At 45.0% G+C, this 19486-nt stretch overlaps 1 protein-coding gene across 2 annotated transcripts; it reads right to left on the bottom strand.

The window, feature by feature from the left end:
• Nucleotides 1-8435: 8435 nt before the first annotated feature.
• LOC125525345 (glycosylinositol phosphorylceramide mannosyl transferase 1) lies at nt 8436-11585 on the bottom strand. 2 transcript variants are annotated; one of them, XM_048690347.1, is made up of 5 exons: nt 11020-11581; nt 10534-10915; nt 10262-10425; nt 10068-10138; nt 8436-8887 (listed from the first exon to the last, which is right to left on the bottom strand). In XM_048690347.1, exons 1-5 carry the CDS (start codon nt 11256-11258, stop codon nt 8727-8729), a joined length of 1017 nt encoding a protein of 338 aa, XP_048546304.1. In that variant the 5' UTR covers nt 11259-11581; the 3' UTR covers nt 8436-8726. The 2 variants fall into 2 exon arrangements, 1 of the variants encoding a protein (XP_048546304.1); XR_007291261.1 differs by having other exon boundaries at nt 8872-8887; nt 10068-10170; nt 11020-11585.
• Between the last annotated feature and the right edge of the window lie 7901 nt (nt 11586-19486).

Consider the following 19486-nt stretch of genomic DNA (forward strand, 5'->3'; position numbering starts at 1 on the left):
GTGTGTTGAACCTCGAGCGTCGTCTGTAGATGTTGGGAAACATCTGACATACACGTTTTGATGACTACGTGATAGTTTAGTGCGTAATGCTAACGGTTTAGAATTGTGGCACCAAAGACGTTTTTGAAACGTCGCAGAACATATGAGATGTTCCAAAGACTGAAATTGGAATTTCAGACTAGTGCCCACGTCAAGAGGTATGAGACCTCTGACAAGTTTCTTAAGCCTGCAAACTAAGGGACAAAAACTCAATCGTTGAGCATGTGCTCAGATTGTCTGAGTACTGCAATCGCTTGAATCGAGTGGGAGTTAATCTTCCAGATGAGAAAGTGATGGTTCTCCATAGTGACTGTCACCAAGCTATTGGAGCTTCATGATGAACTATAACATATCAGGGATAGACATGATGGTCCTCGAGCAACTCGCGATGTTTGACACCGCGAAAGTAGAAATCAAGTAGGAGCATCAATTGTTGATGGTTAAAACACTAGTTTCAAGAAGGGCAAGGGAAAGAAGGGATACTTCATGAGACGGCAAATCAGTTGCTGCTCTAGTGAAGAAACCCAAGGTTGAACCAAACCCAAGACTAAGTGCTTCTATAATGAGGGGAACGGTCACTGAAGCAGAACTACCCTAGATACTTGGTAGATGAGAAGGCTGGCAAGGTCGACAGAAGTATTTTGGATATACGTCATATTATTGTGTACTTTACTAGTACTCCTAGTAGCACCAGGGTATTAAAATACCAGTTCAGTTGCTAAGTGTTAGTAACTCGAAATAAAAGGCTACGGTATAAACGGAGACTAGCTGAAGGTGAGATGACGATATGTGTTGGAAGTGTTTCCAAGGTTGATGTGATAAAGCATCGCATGCTCCCTCTACCATCGAGATTGGTGTTAAACCTAAATAATTGTTATTTGGTGTTTGTGTTGAGCATAGACATGATTGGATTATGTTTATCGCAATACGGTTATTCATTTAAGGAGAATAATGGTTACTCTGTTTATTTGAATAATACCTTCAATGGTCTTGCACCTAAAATGAATGGTTCATTGAATCTCGATTGTAGTGATTCACATGTTCATGCCAAAAGATATAAGATAGTAATGATAGTACCACATACTTGTGGCACTGCCATTTGAGTCATGTTGGTATAAAACGCATGAAGAAGCTCCATGTTGATGGATCTTTGGACTCACTCGTTTTGAAAAGATTGAGACATGCGAACCATGTCTATTGGTGGATATGCATGAAGAAACTCCATGCAGATGGATCGTTTGGACTCACTTGATTTTGAATCACTTGAGACATGCAAATCATACCACATGGGCAAGATGACTGAAAGGCCTCGTTTTCAGTAAGATGGAACAAGAAAGCAACTTGTTGGAAGTAATACATTTTGATGTGTGTAGTCCAATAAGTGCTGAGGCACGCAGTGGATATCGTTATGTTCTTACTTCACAGATGATTTGAGTAGATGTTGAGTATATTTACTTGATGAAACACAAGTCTGAATTATTGAAAGATTTAAGTAATTTCAGAGTGAAGTTGAAGATCGTCGTGATAAGATGATAAAATGTCTATGATATGATCGTAGAGATGAATATCTGAATTACAAGTTTGGCACACAATTAAGACATTATGGAAATTGTTTCACAACTAATACCGCCTGGACCACCATAGTGTGATGGCGTGTCCGAACATCATAACTGCACCCTATTGGATATGGTGCATACCATGATGTCTCTTATCGAATTACCACTATCGTTTATGGGTTAGGCATTAGAGACAACTGCATTCACTTTAAATAGGGCACCACACAATTCCGTTGAGACGACACCATATGAACTATAGGTTTAGAGAAACCTAAGCTGTCGTTTCTTAAAAGTTTGGGGCTGCGATGCTTATGTGAAGAGTTTCAGGCTGATAAGCTCGAACCCAAAGCAGATAAATGCATCTTCATAGAATACCCAAAAATAGTTGGGTATACCTCCTATTTCAGATCCGGAAGCAAAAGTGATTGTTTCTAGAAACGGGTCCTTTCTCGAGGAAAAGTTTCTCTCGAAAGAATTGAGTGGGAGGATGGTGGAGACTTGATGAGGTTATTGAACCGTCACTTCAACTAGTGTGTAGCAGGGCACATGAAGTTGTTCCCGTGACACCTACACCAATTGAAGTGAAAGCTTATGATAGTGATCATGAAACTTCGGATCAAGTCACTACCAAACCTGTCGTGGAATTGTCACGGCAGATGTCCTAGTGTGAGGACTTTGTCGTGAGGCCAATGCATCTATGTTGTAGCTTGAAGGGGTTGAGCGGGACGAGAGACGCGATGTTTTACCCAGGTTCGGCCCCTTCAAGCTACTACATAGATGCGTTGGCCTCACGACAAAGTCCTCACACTAGGACATCTGCCGTGACAATTCCACGACAGTTGGTGCCCACCATGGGGCCCGCGCACGGTGGTGATGAGTTCTTGGAGGGATCTCTTCAGAGATCGAGAAGCTCGTGATGTGTTGGATGAAAAAGAGCCGGCGTAGAAGGATACACGTCGTCCCTGTGGTAAGCAGTCAGAGCAACATACAAGATTGACAAGTTCCACAAGTTGGACAAGTTAGGTTTAGACAATAGCTCTCGAGATAGAGCACTCTTGTAACCGTGATCATCATCATCAATATCAATGAAGCAGGATGTAGGCTTTTACCTCCACTGTGAGGGGCCGAACCTGGGTAAAACATCGCGTCTCTCGTCCCGCTCAACCCCTTCAAGCTACTACATAGATGTGTTGGCCTCACGACAAAGTCCTCACACTAGGACATCTGCCGTGACAATTCCACGACAAAACCTCATAGGTCGACAAGGATGTGTACTACTTCAGAGTGGTACGTAATCCTGTCTTGGAAGTCATGTTGCTAGACAACTATGAACCTATGAGCTATGGAGAAGCAATGGTGGGCCTGGATTCCAATGAATGGCTCGAGGCCATAAAATCCGAGAGAGGATCCATGTATAAAACAAAGTATAGACTTTGAAAGAACTACTTGATGGTCGTAAGGCTGTTAGGTGAAGATGGATTTTAAAAGGAAGACAGACAATGATGGTAAGTGTCACCATTAAGAAAGCTCGACTTGTCGTTAAGATGTTTCCCGACAAGTTCAAGGAGTTGACTACGATGAGACTTTCTCACTCGTAGCGATGCTAAGAGTCTGTTGGAATTATGTTAGCAGTTACTGCATTATTTATGAAATCTTGCAGATAGGATGTCAAAACATTGTTTCCTCGACATTTTTCTTGAGGAAAGGTTGTATGTGATACAACCAGAAGGTTTTGTCAATCCTGAAAGATGCTGACAAGTATGTAAAGCTCCAGCAATCCTTCTAAGGACTGGAGTAAGCATCTCGGAATTGGAATGTACGCTTTGATGAGATGATCAAAGATTTTGGGTTTATACAAAGTTTATGAGAAACTTGTATTTCCAAAGAAGTGAGTGGGAGCACTATAGAATTTCTGATGAGTATATGTTGTTGACTATTGTTGATCAGAAATGATGTAGAGTTTCTGGAAAGCATATAGGGTTATTTGAAAAGTGTTTTCAATGGAAAACCTGGATTAAGCTACTTGAACATTGAGCATCAAGATCTATAAGGATAGATCAAAATCGCTTAATAGTACTTTCAAACGAACACATACCACGACAGAATTTTGAAGGAGTTCAAAAATAGATCGGCGAAGAAGGAGTTCTTGGCTGTGTTATAAGGTATGAGTATTGAGTAAAACTCAAGACCTGACCACGGCAGAATAGAGAAAGGACGAAGGTCGTCCCCTATGCTTAAGACGTAGGCTCTAAAGTATGTTGTGTTGTGTACCGCACCTGAAGTGTGCCAAGCCATGAGTCAGTCAAGGGGTACAAGTGTGATGTAGGAATGGATCACAGGACAACAGTCAAGGTTATCCTTAGTAACTAGTGGACTAAGGAATTTTCTCGATTATGGAGGTGGTAAAAGAGTTCGTTGTAAAGGGTTACGCCGATGCAATCTCTGACACTAATCTGGATGATTCTGAGTAGTAAACCAGATTCGTATAGTAGAACAGTTATTTGGAATAGCTCCAAATAGAGCGTGGTAGCTGCATATACAAGATGACATAGAGATTTGTAAAGCACACACGGATCTGAAAGGTTCAGACCCGTTGACTATAACATCTCTCACAAGCATAACATGATCAAACCCAGAACTCATTGAGTGTTAATCACATGGTAATGTGAACTAGACTATTGACTCTAGTAAACTCTTTGGGTGTTAGTCACATGGGGATGTGACCTTGAGTGTTAATCACATAGCGATGTGAACTGGATTATTGACTCTAGTGCAAGTGGGGGACTGTTGGAAATATGCCCTAGAGGCAATAATAAATTAGTTATTATTATATTTCCTTGTTCATGATAATCGTTTATTATCCATGCTAGAATTGTATTGATAGGAAACTCAGATACATGTGTGGATACATAGACAACACCATGTCCCTATTAAGCCTCTAGTTGACTAGCTCGTTGATCGATAGATGGTTACAGTTTCCTGACCATGGACATTGGATGTCGTTGATGACGGGTGTGATGGACAAGACCCAATCCTAAGCCTAGCACAAGATCATGTAGTCCGTATGCTAAAGCTTTTCTAATGTCAAGTATCATTTCCTTAGACTATGAGATCGTGCAACTCCCGGATACTGTAGGAATGCTTTGGGTGTACCAAACGTCACAACGTAACTGGGTGGCTATAAAGGTGCACTATGGGTATCTCCGGAAGTGTCTGTTGGGTTGGCACGAATCGAGACTGGGATTTGTCACTCCGTGTAACGGAGAGGTATCTCTGGGCCCACTCGGTAGGACATCATCATAATGTGCACAATGTGACCAAGGAGTTGATCACGGGATGATGTGTTACGAAATGAGTAAAGAGACTTGCCGGTAACGAGACTGAACAAGGTATAGGGATACCGACGATCGAATCTCGGGCAAGTATCGTACCGATAGACAAAGGGAATTGAATACGGGATTGATTGAATCCTCGACATTGTGGTTCATCCGATGAGATCATCATGGAGCATGTGGGAGCCAACATGGGTATCCAGATCCCGCTGTTGGTTATTGACCGGAGAGTTGTCTCGGTCATGTCTACATGTCTCCCGAACCCGTAGGGTCTACACAATTAAGGTTCGGTGACGCTAGAGTTGTAGAGATATTAGTATGCGGTTAACTGAAAGTTGTTCGGAGTCCCGAATGAGATCCTAGATGTCACGAGGAGTTTCGGAATGGTCCGGAGGTAAAGATTTATATATAGGAAGTCCAGTTTCGGCCACCGGGAGAGTTTCGAGAGTCATCGGTATTGTACCGGGACCACTGGAAGGGTCCCGGGGGTCCACCGGGTGGGGCCGCCTATCCCGGAGGGCCCCATGGGCTGAAGGGGCGTGGGAACCAGCCCCTGGTGGGCTGGTGCACCCCCCTTGGGCCTCCCATGCGCCTAGGGTAGGAAACCCTAAGGGGTGGGGGCGCCTCCACTTGGCTTGGAGGCCAAGCCACCCCTAGGGCTGCCGCCCCCCTCCCTAGATGGGATCTACAAGGGGCCGGCGCCCCCCCTAGGCCCCTATATATAGTGGAGGGGAGGGAGGGCAGCCGCACCTGAAGCCCTGGCGCCTCCCTCCCTCTCGTGACACCTCTTCCTCCCCGCTTGTGCTTGGCGAAGCCCTGCCGGGATCCCACTACTTCCACCACCACGCCGTCGTGCTGCTGGATCTCCATCAACTTCTCATCCCCCCTTGCTGGATCAAGAAGGAGGAGACGTCTCCGCTCCGTACGTGTGTTGAACGCGGAGGTGCCATCCGTTCGCCGCTAGGATCATTGGTGATTTGGATCACGACGAGTACGACTCCATCAACCCCGTTCTCTTGAACGCTTCCGCTTAGCGATCTTCAAGGGTATGAAGATGCACTCCTCTCTCTCTCGTTGCTAGTCTCTCCATAGATTGATCTTGGTGATGCGTAGAAAATTTTAAATTTCTGCTACGATCCCCAACAGTCGGCTGCGCTGAGTCCGGCATCATCAGCACAACCCACTGCTATTGCTCTTCGTCCTCGAACACGCAGCCAGACGAGCGTTTTTCAGCCAAAGAAACACACTGATGGGACCGTCGCATGGCTCGCTGCCTGCATGGCTCATACTGCTGCGGATCCCACTGCTGAGCCTCGCCATTTTCAGGCTGCACTGGGTATTCCTCACTGGCGTGCCACGATGGAACAGGAGTTTCAGGCCCTGCTGAAGAATGACACTTGGCATCTTGTTCCTCCAGTGACTGGTGTTAACGTTATTGATTCTAAGTGGGTTTTTAAAGTAAAGAGACATGCTGATGGTTCTATTGAGCGCTACAAGGCAATGCTTGTTGCCAAGGGTTTCAAACAGAGGTATGGTCTTGATTATGAAGACACATTCAGTCCAGTTATCAAGCCCACTACCATTCGTTTGATGTTGTCTCTTGCTGTTACTCGCGGATGGTTTCTTCGTCAGCTTGATGTGCAGAATGCTTTCTTGCATGGAGTCTTGGAGGAAGAGGTTTATATGCGTCAGCCGCCGGGTTTTGTGGATCCTGCACGTCCTCGTCATCTCTGTTGTCTTGTTAAGGCGCTATATGGACTTAAACAGGCTCCCCGTGCGTGGCATGCACGCCTCGGCTCTGTTCTTCGGGCGCTGGGGTTTCTTCCCTCCACTGCTGACACGTCCCTATTTCTTCTTCAGCGTCCAGAGATTACGATGTATCTACTGGTTTATGTTGATGATATCATCCTCATCAGTTCCTCCGATGCCGATGCGGATCGTCTTGTGGCTGCCTTGAGTGGTGATTTTGCTGTCAAGGACTTAGGTGCTCTGCACTTTTTCCTTGGTCTGGAGGTTTCGCGGTCTTCTGCTGGGTTGACTCTTACTCAGAAGAAGTATTCTCTGGACTTGTTGCGTCGTGCTGGAATGCTGAAGTGTAAACATGCTATCACTCCGATGTCTGCTACTGATCGGTTGTCTGCTCTTGATGGAGATCTTCTTCCACCTGATGATGCTACTAAGTATCGCAGTCTCGTTGGTGGTCTGCAGTATCTTACTATCACCAGACCCGATGTTTCCTATGCAGTCAACCGTGTCTGTCAATATCTCCATGCACCTAGGACATCTCATTGGTCAGCTGTGAAGCGTATCCTCCATTATGTCTGCCTCACTGCTTCCTATGGTTTGCTTCTCCAGCCTGCACCGTCTTGTGAGATCTCAACATTTTCAGATGCAGATTGGGCTGGCAGTCCTGATGACAGGCGATCCATGAGGGGATATGCAGTGTTTCTTGGTCCTAATTTGATCGACTGGAATGCTCGCAAGCAGGCTACAGTGTCTCGCAGCAGTACTGAAGCTGAGTACAAAGCAGTTGCGGATGCGACTGCTGAGATCATATGGGTTCAGTCCTTGTTGAGAGAATTGAGAGTCTCTCCTGCTCATCCTCCAGTGCTTTGGTGTGACAACATTGGTGCTACTTATCTTTCGTCTAATCCGGTGTTTCATGCTCGGACGAAACACATTGAGGTAGACTATCACTTTGTTCGGGAACGCGTTGCACAGAAGCTCCTCGGTATCAAGTTCATCTCGTCAAAAGATCAACTTGCTGACATCTTCACGAAGCCTCTTCCACAACCACAGTTTGTAGGCTGTAGGCGCAATCTTAACTTGCTTTGTACCTCAGGCCATAGTTAAGATTGATGGAGGGTGTTAGACTGTATATATACGTAGACCCTTGTATACACATGTATTTGTATTGTATCCTTTTGTACTCCTATATAACGAGATAGCCACACCCCGGTTAGGGTGTCGAGCAGTTTCCCAAACTATATGTTTTACACACCCAACACCAATAGGTATATCGGCATGATATACGAATGCATTACACACAAAAGGGAAAATCGAACTCTGTCTATACATGACCCAATGTCGTGAATCTTGCCACAAATCCTCTCCCAGGGCGAGAGCAGCGGATTCGCCGGGTGATATGCTTTACTCGGCCAGCTATGAAACTGAAAGTAACTTGAGTATATACACTGAAGCCGAGAACTGAGATGCTTTCTTTAGATGAGAGTGTATCAGGATTTAGTCCCTAGCTTTGCTTATTGCTGATAATAAATTTTGATTATGAAACGCACAGGCAAATAAAACATTGAAAATCTCAAGACATCTTGTTCTCCAAGGATAAGTGAAACTAGTGATATCTAGACCAAATGTAAGTATCATTCGACTGAATAAGGCCGCACACATTTCTCAGAAGTTGGCCTGTGATTCCCATAAAAATAAGGACCCCTGCAGGTATTTTGTAGGCAATACATCATGCCCTTGTTTCAAGTGCAATGTCAGTACCTGGAGACAAAAACAGAACTCTGTACTGCGCTTGACTCGAGTAATGTCACAATTCACAAACAGTTTCAGTTTCCCTGCACATAATTTACAAAGAGCCATACTTTACAAAGAGCTGTAGTCCTGCAACAGCCACTCTATGTTGAATTCGCGCATTACGTGTAATCTTGCAACCTGTGTTCTTGGGACCTGGTGAACTATGCACAAGTACACTAGCCTGGTAATATGTGCTAGGCCGCACCCAAGTGAAAGGCAAAACAGAGACAAACCAAACCAAACTGAACTGAAAACCGTATCACCAAAACCAGCTAGTTCGGCTATCAACAGCCTTGACCGTACTCGCTACCAGAGGCATATGACCATACATGGAAGCAAATGCATTCAAACATCTAGATCTCCGCAAATCATGGCCTTTTGAACTGCTGATACCGGTCGATCCGATCTCATATATCCTTCCTGCAGTAAAATTTATAGTTTGGGCATTAGTGTGACCTCCTGATAACAATAACATCCAGGCTATTATGTTTACATGGCTAGTTCTTTTTTGGTTTTCTGTATTGACATCAAATTAGTATTACTCCTATCTCTTCTACTGGTTGTTGCAGTAAGTTTTTTTTATTGCTTCCATATGGTTGTTGCTAATTCAAACAAGGCACTTCAAGTAATGCTAAAAGTAACTGACCAGCATACAGAAAAAGCAACAAATTTTCAGACTAGCTGTTCTCCTAATAGACACTAGAGTGATGGGTAGAGTAATTGTAACACTGTTCAATTGGGAATTTTGAGGAAATTATCACATTTGATAGCAACATACATACAACTAAGAATTAAGATATTTTAACTATATCAAGTTCAAGTTCCGAAAGCCTCGCGTGATCGCAACGCCGTAAGCCATTTACCAGCAACATAGGTCGTGTTCATGTCCGCCATGGGAAAATCTTGCATACAACAACTGGGTTCCATTTAAGTCATCAATCTGACAAAACTTTTGGTAAATAACTATTTTACTGTTCATCGTCAGACTGTTGTGAGGATGAACTCAATGCTCCTATGGCCTAGTTTCATCACTGATGGCCACACAGCGTATTGGCTCAGGAATTACCCTGAGGAAATCGCTGGCGCGGTGCATGATGATGTAGCTCCGCTATGGCTTAAATGAAATCTCCCTTTCTTCGCAGATGAGATACTGTGTGCACACAATTAACATGCTTTAACTGAAGCCTTCTTCTGAATATATTCAGTTTTTTTCCGGAAAGGGGTCTGAATATATTCAATTCACAAGCTTTCCTGAATGGCAGGTTGGGCATGGCAGGATATCATCTGTAGGTCCCTGTTTCTGCTGATAATCCATTTGGATGGCAAAATGTACAGGCAAAAACGCATCAAGATTGACAGTCTAAAGAAAGACATTTGTCGCCTTAAGTAAAACTAAGCATCACTAGTAATTCCCCAATGATGGAATTTATGAATACTGAGAAGTGAGAGCAAATGTGAAGATCATTTCAGTGCATTAAGTGGGAACTAATTCAACTAAATAAGACTATAAAAAATTAACTCGAAAAAAATTTAAGGGTGTATAAGTTCTTCAGCAGATAGCACAGATGAATTTAAATGGTGCGCAGGGATGCTTACAGACCTTGAACCCATATTGGTGGAACTCCGGTCACATTTGCAACAAGAAAAGACATAGCAATGTCCTCACAATTCCTGCCAAGCATTGGTGGAAATCTTAATAGATCCTACATAGGGTATCATTTCAGGCAGCATAATACACATAACTGAAGAAAACTTTCTACAAATGTTGATGCAGCAATATAGAGTTATAAATACCTATTCTCTGTCACATAATTGCGTATCGACGGTAGCATGTGGTTGGTATATAAATCCAAATACCGCCTATGAAAAAAACTCGCTTTCGAGAGTACCATACTGTATGTCCCTGTCCTCCAAACTGACCACCAGCTTCCATATCTGTACTCTTTGGTGTTGCCTCTCTGCAGAGGAAATTAATTCAGTTAACATAACGACTTTCTAATAGTATCCATGCAGAGGAAATAATGATCCACTAGTATGCAGAAATACAGCTAGTGATGCACTTGTACCGGGTCGGCAGGCCAGTGCATACGGGGCACGAAGCCGACCATGGCAGAGGGCGCGCTCTGCCAGACGCCGAAGGCGAACCGCAGCGTGGAGCAGGGCACGACGAGGTCGTCGTCGACGGAGAAGACGGCGTCCGTCCTGAGCCCCTGGATGGGCCTGAACCTGTTGTTGAGGCTGTTTCCCCTGTTCATCACGAACCCAACGTCGGCGGCGGCGCGGCTGCAGTTGAGGACGCTCCGGCGCAGGGCCTCCGGCGGCTCCCGGGGCTCGCTCCACACGACGTGGATGGCGTCCACGCCCGCGCAGACGGAGTAGTGCGCGACGGCTCTCTTCAGGAGGTCGTAGCGCTTCCACGTGTTGATCACCACGGCGTAGCCGCTGCCGCTGAGGGGGAGGAAGGAGGACGGTGTTAGCCGCCGCTGCCGCGGGTAATTAGTCGAGCAGGTGGCGTACGCGTCACCTGTGGCTGGTTATCGGCCAGTACTCACCGTGGCGAGGCGGCGGCGGAGGCATCGGGCTCCGGGCGGTGTAGTGTGATGCAGAGCGTGAGGACGGCGCCGGCGGCGAGCGCGAGCAGGCACGCGAGGAAGCAGGCGGCGAATCTGCCGGCTCTGGCCGCGGGAGCGTGGCGAGGGGGCGAGGGGGCGAGGGGCTGGCGGCGGCGGGCGCCGTTCCACCGGTGCGTCGCGGCCTGCAGCTGAAGCAGCTGCTTGGCCATCCCCAGCATCGCAGGCAGCGCTCCCCAAGACGATGGCGGCGTCGCGGAAGCAGCCGCGGGCAGAGGAAGAAGAGAGAAACCACGAGCTTTCACGGCGAGCGAGCGAGGCCTTGGCGTGTGCCCAGTGTGCACCACTGACCGGCCGGCGATGGCGACACTGAAGTAGTAGTGCTGGTCAACTCGCTCGTTCGACGCCAGTGGCGGAGCTGAGAGAGAGGAGGGCGAGCTGACTTGAGCTGAGCTGAGATCGCCTTGCTTTTCCTAATGCAGATGCAGCGGAAGAATCTCCGGTGGTTGGGCCACACCCACGGTGGTCAGCTGGCTGGAGCAGGTGGCAGCGTAAAGAAACATTCCCCTCCGATCTCGGCTACGCATGGACCGCGCGCACAAATTCAGTGAGAAACATACTCACTCAAGAATAGTTAATCTGAGTTAACCAAGTTATTTTCTTTTTTGCGAGATAATCTGAGTTAACCAAGTTATATGGAGTACACTTTCTAGAGCTCTAGTCGTCATGTCATATCGGCCCCATCGCTATAATAACCACCATTATGGCTTTCGGCGATTTTGATCAAAAAAATCAACTGAGCAGAGTGGCCGTCCCACCTTCCATCGTTATAATTTTTGGCGAGCGCACGGCTTTATATTTGGAGGTTGGACGAGGCGATATGGCGCGCCCTTCATCCGTCAAAATATTGGCATAACAGATATTTAAGGACGCGCCCTTCCTTTAGCCGCCTTCCGCATTCCCGCGCCATCTTCGTTTCGTCGCACGTCCAAAGCCCAGAACACATGAATTGGCCCATGTCGCCTTAGTTGAGCCGTTTCCAGGTCCTCTTGCCCTTCATCACAGCCCCGCGCCTTCTTCCCGCTGCAAGGCCCGTCACGCCACCACTTCCGTCGCATGACGTCAAAGTGTTCCATGACATTTTTTCGTGAATACCCTAGATGTGTATCATTCCGTTGACAGGGAGAGTTAGAAAGTACAGGATTGCGGATCATGGACTCACCACCTATGTTACACAGAGGAGAAGGCGTAGCCACGGCCGCGGGGTGAGCAAAAGAACAAGGGGATGCTCAGCCCCAATACAGTAATGCCTAGGTTGCGGGGATGATCATGCTAAGCCCGCTGGCGCCTGCCATAGCCCAGACTCGGACATAATCATGGATGGTTTGGGCGAGGCGGCTGATCAATGGTCGGGCACCGTCGAAGATGATGGAGTTCAGTGCTCTGATAAGGACGATGCTACGAGGGAGCCCAAGTGTTCGATGACTTGCCTAGAGATAAATCTTCCCAACATTTTCTTGTAGATTTAGTTTACGGCTTATAGACTCGTGCAGATGACATAGGACCCACATTATGTGTAGATGATTCGGATGATGGACCTCCATACGGAAGTGTCGCCGTTTGGTCATGCAGAAGTGTCGCTGGAACAAGTACCGTGGGAAAGTACAACCTGACACAAAGGAATCGAACATGTGTCACTCATGGCCTTCGATTCTGCTTAGTTGGAATGACCAACCTGCCATCTCGGAGGCTTACTCTTTGTTATGGTTGATGCTATACATTCAACAACCATCAATATCACCTTGTCTTCTTTCGCGTCCATGGTTTCATTCTTGGACTCGTAGTGCAATAACCCGACGATGAATCAGCACAAAAAAATTCTGCATGACCAAATGGTTGTTCTATCGAATCCCGGACGGCATGCATGCTAATGAACCTTTCTTTCAAAAACAAAGAAATGCTGCTGGTCTCCTAGGTTTTCTCCCTTTTAAGAAGATGGCCACAACACTTAGGAGGATTGCATATTGCTCTCTTGCAGATTCATGGGATGACGCTTTTCAAATGGTCAAAGATACAACAACCAAGTGCACGAAAGTGTTCACTGGAAATGCGGTGCGTGTTTATGGACCACAATATCTGCATGCACCCAACTTCGGGCGACACGGCCAGGCTTCTAGCGATGCATGAAGCAAAGGCTGGCCTGTGATGCTAGGGAGTGTTGACTCTATGCACTAGAGTGTAAGAATTACCCTGCAACCTGGCATTGTCAATTCATCGGGCATTGCAAGGATCCAACCATAATTTTGAAAGATGTTGGCTCTGAAGATCTGTGGATCTGCATTGCTATTTTGGTTGCCTAGATCTCATAGCACCATCAATGTCCCATAGAGATCTCATCTCTTTACATGGCTAGCTGTTGGTACTTCTTCACCTTGCAATTTCACGGTGAATGGTCATCAATATGCCCAAGGCTACTACCTGACCGATGGCAGCCATACATCATTGTTAACATTTGTGAAGGCAATTTGTAATCTCAAGAGCAGGAACATAAGCATTTCGCCAAGGTGCAAGAAGCTCATAGGAAATACATGGAGAGGGCACTGGAGTACTGTAATCAAGATTTTCAATTGTCCGGGACCTGCTCATTTCTGGAACAAGGTTGTCTTGGCAAATACCATGACATGTTGTGTGATCCTACCCAACATGATCATAGAGGATGAGAGGAATATACCAGACCCCATGGACTATGAAGATATTGGCACAAACGTCACGCCTTGCGGGCACACATGTCGCATTCAAGCATTTCTGAAGGCGTGCCGAAAGATTGAAGACCGGGACTCCCATCATCAGTTGACGGACACTGAGAATCAATGGCTACTAGTTGAGAGATCGTGTGTTTAAATTTCTTTCAAATTCATGTAGTTTTGCTTAGAAATTTTTTTGATCAGATATTTGTGCATCTGGATTATTCGTTCTATCCAGAATGGTTTGTAATAATATTTGTTGAAATACTCATTGTTTTATCTAAACTATTGTAAATATGCTAGAAAGAACATATGACCCAATGACAAATGGTGTCCTACTTGCACGAAAAATATAGAGGCCACATTATGTCAACTTTGTGTTTGCACACAGCCTCCACAACCTCCAAAACATTATCAGGGATGAAGCTAGAAAGAAATTCCTATGGTTCCAGTAGTGCAATATCGGTGTCATCTGTGCAATTAAGCAAATATTAATACAAAACTACTGAAGAAACAAAAAATGACTGGTGTCAGCTGAAACCAATTCCTCCATGGCAACTTCGTCCTGGACATTATGGAGTGCGCTTCATATGTGTTATGAAGGCTGCCAACATGACAACTCTGCTACAGTTGCTCTTATTCTAAAAGAAGAAGATATGTATCCGCTTTGGATTGTTGATACCGAAATAATTTTGTAAGGTAACTAATGAATTGAAGTTTGATTTGGATTTTTGTTTCTTATGACTTTTTTGGGGCTGTTGTAACCAATTGATCTTGCCCTTGAAAATATGAAAGTTGATTTCTCTCTCTTTCTTGACTCTGTGAAACAAGTTTCCTTTAGTTGGATGATGATGGTAAAATATTTTCTGACAAACAAAAAATTGCAATCAATGATAGAAAAATTCCAACCATGAGGGTCCCAACTCTTTTCTAATTGTTGTGTTACTTCATAATTGTTTTGCTGTCCGAAATTTAAGGTTTGAACAAGAAGTAATCTAATAATTTATGAATTATATTACACAAAATTGATAATGGTATATTTATATTTAAAACTCTGATCACTCTCTGTCTCAAAAAAAGAGAGCTCCCTTCATTGAGAACCACCTCGTGGTGGGAGGATCACAGGATTCAGATCCGCATGCTCACACTGTCACACATACACAGATGCGTCCGGTTGGAATTTACTAGTGAATTAATTAATACGAGTAGTTCTGTCGCTCTTTTCGCGCAAAAAGGAAAAAAAAAGTAGTTCTGTCGCAAAAAAGAAAAAAGAGTAGTAGGAGACGTAGTGTTGTGTATGGCGGAAAAAACTGCTTCCGTCGTTTTCAAAAGGAGAGTCGTTGCGACGATTCCTTACCTGCGACTGTGCGAGGGCGGCTAAAAATCTATCCACTCCTCATAGGCTCATGACTTCACCGTGTGACCGTGCGAGGGGGGCTGCGCAAGATAACGTAAGCCATGACACAACCTCGGATCACGAAAACTACAGTTATTCTACAATACAGGCACATGACTGATTGATGATCTGAGTTAAAACTAGATAATGTTTTCACAAGGCTATGGGATGTACTCCCTCCGGTCTTTTTAGTTCGCATATAAAATTTGTTTGAAGTCAAACCTCGTAAAATTTGATCAACTTTGCAGAAAAAAAATACAAACATTCACAATGTGAAATCATTATCATTAGATTCGTCGTGAATTAAATTTTCATATTGTATAACTTTAGCATTGTAGATGTTGATATTTTTTCAATAAATATGGTTAAACTTTACGAAGTTTGACTTTAAGCAATTCTTATAAAAGGACCGGAGGGAGTATGAAAAGCCAGAAATGATGGATGCCCATGTTTGGTTTAGGAGTGTATATACACCTTATATGTAAAAAAATAGTAGTTAAACAAAAAGTAAAAAAATCTGAAAATACTTTTGAAATAAATCTCGAGTGTGGAGGGCAGCAGCCAGATCCACACCTCATCGCGGGTAGCCTCCCGACGCCCATGACAGTGATCTTTTGTGAGACTATGTACTGACTGGCGCAACTATCAAAAATCCCGTATCGAGATGGTGATTGGAGCAACGCACCACTTCATGTCTAGGGAGAAAATCTTTATTCTAGCCTTTAATGATCAGACTCGGCAGAGATGAACTTGCGTCATCACCTTGTTGAAGGCGTTGTCTACTTGCTGACGTGTTGGCCTTCATTGGTCAGTCTCAGCAAGTAGGATGAAAATCCTTGTCCTTGCCATCTGGGGCTGAACATGGCGACGGCGGTGTGAGGATGTGTATTCCTTCATAAAGGTGTTGTTGTGGAAGAAGTCAACTTAGTCGTGGGTGTTAATTTCGTATCTTATAATGGCTCTACTGTAGTTCTCTATGTTCTATACTTGTTTTGTTGGTGAGTTTGGCCTCTACGCCTTACATCAACTTCAGTAAAGATGGTTGTGTGCATCGCAATGAAGCAAAGGCTATATGTTTTAACATCTTTTTCGAAAAACATAACTTTACGATCAACAACTCCTGGAAGGTTATCATTTTCCCCATTTTGAGCTCCTCAGAGTGTTTGGTCCAATCGGTCAAGTTTTCAGGACCCTGCCCCAGACCTGCTTAATCGAGATCCAAGAAAACCAGTTAAACACCAAAGCATTCTTACAGTTCCACTATCCCCATAGGGTCACAGATGATACAATATTAAGATATAGATTTTTCTTATTGCAAAGCCAATATTTAGCCAGAGTCTCGAAATCTCTAATTCTACACTAAAAAGCTTACACAAACTCCATCCTGATCAGCCTAGAAACGATACAATCGCAAAAGTATGAAATGTTTTTTTCAATCTTAGAGCAATGACTACACTCAAGTGGTTTATGCATCCCTCTTTTTCTCAAGTTACCGCATGTCATAATTTTTTTCTACAAAAGTAACCATATGAAACCTTGAATCCTTAGAGGAATCTTAATCTGCCCAAGTGCTGAAAGATAAATAGGTTCCATCCCTCTAACATTTATTATAGCATACAAAGATCTAGAAGAGTACATTCCTTTGAATTCATATTGCCAGATCAAAGAGTCCTCCTGCTCAACTAAAACTATAGATTTAGCTACACTAAGTGGCTCATGAACTGAATCATCAGTGTGATGGGACAAATTTTCGTTTGTTTTCCTTAAAAGGTGATGCGTGGCCATTAATGGCATCTTCAATGATGACCCGCAAATTATTTTCTGCATCCGTCCGAGGACAGGGGGACCGGTACGTGGACACGGATGTGGGAGCCTGCCATCCAACGCTACCTGCATACATCCGACCCCATTTTTTTAAACTCCACACGTTCAAATAGCCACATATATAGTCTAAAATTGTTCAAATATTGAAATGCAGTCGTAGTTCTAATTTAAACAATATTACACTTTGAAAGGACATGCGGTGCCCCCAGGTGTGGTTTTGGTAATTAATGACATTCTCTATGGACTAATGGTTGCATTGAGTTATATTTCAAGGATTTGTCCGTAGGCATTTCTTGAAGTCCATGTGTTGGTTTCAAGGAGTTTATGTGTTGACCACGGTGCTATTAAGGAATTATCCAAAGATTGGTCATGTGAGAGTTGAGCTTATTGCAAGCATGTCTTGAAGAAGAATATTGTGTGATCATTCATGTCTACCTTCAAGACACCATCCAAATGAAGAGAGTTGGAAAGATTCATGGTTGATCAAGATTAAGTCAAGAGTTAATCAAGTTGATCAACACACAAAGCGTACAAGATGTATTGAGGGATCAAGTGATCCCATGGTATGGTTAGCATTGTCCATTACGCTTTGTGTGCTAACCCATGGTATCCGTGAGGGTTCTTTGTTGGGTTAGGTTGCGGTGTGCAAGTTCAAGTGGAGCATCACGAAGAGATCAAATGCTTGAAGCTTGCCGTCCATTTGGTGACAATGGACTTGTGAAGATGTGCGGAAGAGTGGCTCACCCATAGTGGAGTATGGGGGAGCAATCAACTAGTCTTCATCGAGCCAACGCAATCAAGAAAGGTGGTCCAACTTGAGGGAGTCAAGATCGTCATCATCTAGCTCAAGTGGACCATGTGCAAGGCAAAAGTTTACCCTTGATAGATTTTCTATTTTACCGGTCTCATGGTGGTAGTTGGGAGACCGGGTTATAGGATCGATTGCCGTACTATCAAGGGGGGCTCTCGACGAGTAGCTTGATCGTATCATTCGTAGAGAGCTCAAACCATTGCATCCTTGCATCATCTTTCTTGGTTCTTGTTTGGTTTTATTTGTGAGTCTTAGAGCTTTTGGTCATCTTGATGACAAGCTCGAGTTCATCAAAAACGAAGTTCACATGCATCTTCTATGATGTTTTCGATGTTGGAGGTTATGCCGGTTCTTCTGTATTGGAGGTTTTCTCTCCTCTATTTGTTTTGATGCTACTCGTCGTCTTGTTTCCAACAAGCTTGAGTTTGCTCAATTCGGAGCTCTTTGCAGAAGTTATGGCAATTCTGGTTTTATTGTATCCTTTTGTTGTCTTTAGCTGCGATATGAAGGCAACCAAGTGCTAACGCCTCTATAGCGTGCGGTAGTATTGCTCAAGGGAGCGGTAGTACCGCAGGGTCCAGCGGTAGTACCGCTGCCTCTAGCCGAGAACACTGTCACGCACGGAAGTAATTTTTTACATCGGTGCCCTACGCGGTAGTACCGTGCCGGCTTTCTACTCGAAGCTAGCTCCAACGGATGTAGGCGCTGCACTATTTTTTTACATTTGTGGACGCACGGTAGTACCGCTATCCCCAGCGGTAGTACCGCTACCTCACTGTGTATACTGCCGTGTGTTGCACCTATGTGGCCGTTGAATAGTACCCTTGTGGTAGTACCACAAGGGCAGCCGGTAATACCGCTCCGGCAGCAATACCGCCCTGTTGCCCCGTTGCAGTAGTGTTTATTTTGGCTACTGCCGCGGTAGTATCGCTCCTTGGAGCGGTAGTACCGCTCAGTGCGGGCTGTGAGGATAACGGTTGGATTTTCCCCCTCCTATAAAAGGGGGTCTTCTTCCCCAATGAATCTTATCCTTTGAGCTCGTGTTCTTCCCCCATTGTTGACCTTCTTCGAGCTTGCTATCTCTCAATCCCTCCATGGATTCTTGCTAGTTTTGGGGGGGGGGGGGAGAGGAGATCTAGATCCACATTTCCACCAATCACTTTGTCCTCTATGTGAGGGGAATCCCTTGGATCTAGATCTTGGAGTTCTTGGTGTTCTTCTTCTTGTTCTTCCTCTCATTTTCCTCCCTAGCATTAGTTGCTTTGGTGGATTTGGGAGAGAAGGACTTGGGCACTCCGTGTGCCCTTGCCATTGCATTTGGTGCATCGGTTTGAGTTCTCCACGGTGATACGTGGAAGTTACAAGTTGAGAAGCTTATTACTCTTGGGTGCCTGGTACCCTTGAGCTTGTTCCTCTTGGGTGCTTGGGCGCCCTAGATATTTGGTGGTGTTCGGAGCTCAATCATTGTGGTGTAAAGCTCCGGGCAAGCGTCGGGGTCTCCAATTAGGTTGTGGAGACCGCCCCGAGAAATTTGACGGGTACCGATGACCGCCCCCAAGGGTTGCCAAAGTGTACGGGTTCGGTGACCGCCCCCAAGGGTTGCCATTTGTATGGGTTCGGTGACCGCCCCCAAGGGTTGCCATTTGTACGGGTTCAGTGATCGCCCACAAGGGT

Source organism: Triticum urartu, chromosome 7 (genome assembly GCF_003073215.2).
Source record: "Triticum urartu cultivar G1812 chromosome 7, Tu2.1, whole genome shotgun sequence".
Taxonomy (NCBI): Eukaryota; Viridiplantae; Streptophyta; class Magnoliopsida; order Poales; family Poaceae; genus Triticum; species Triticum urartu.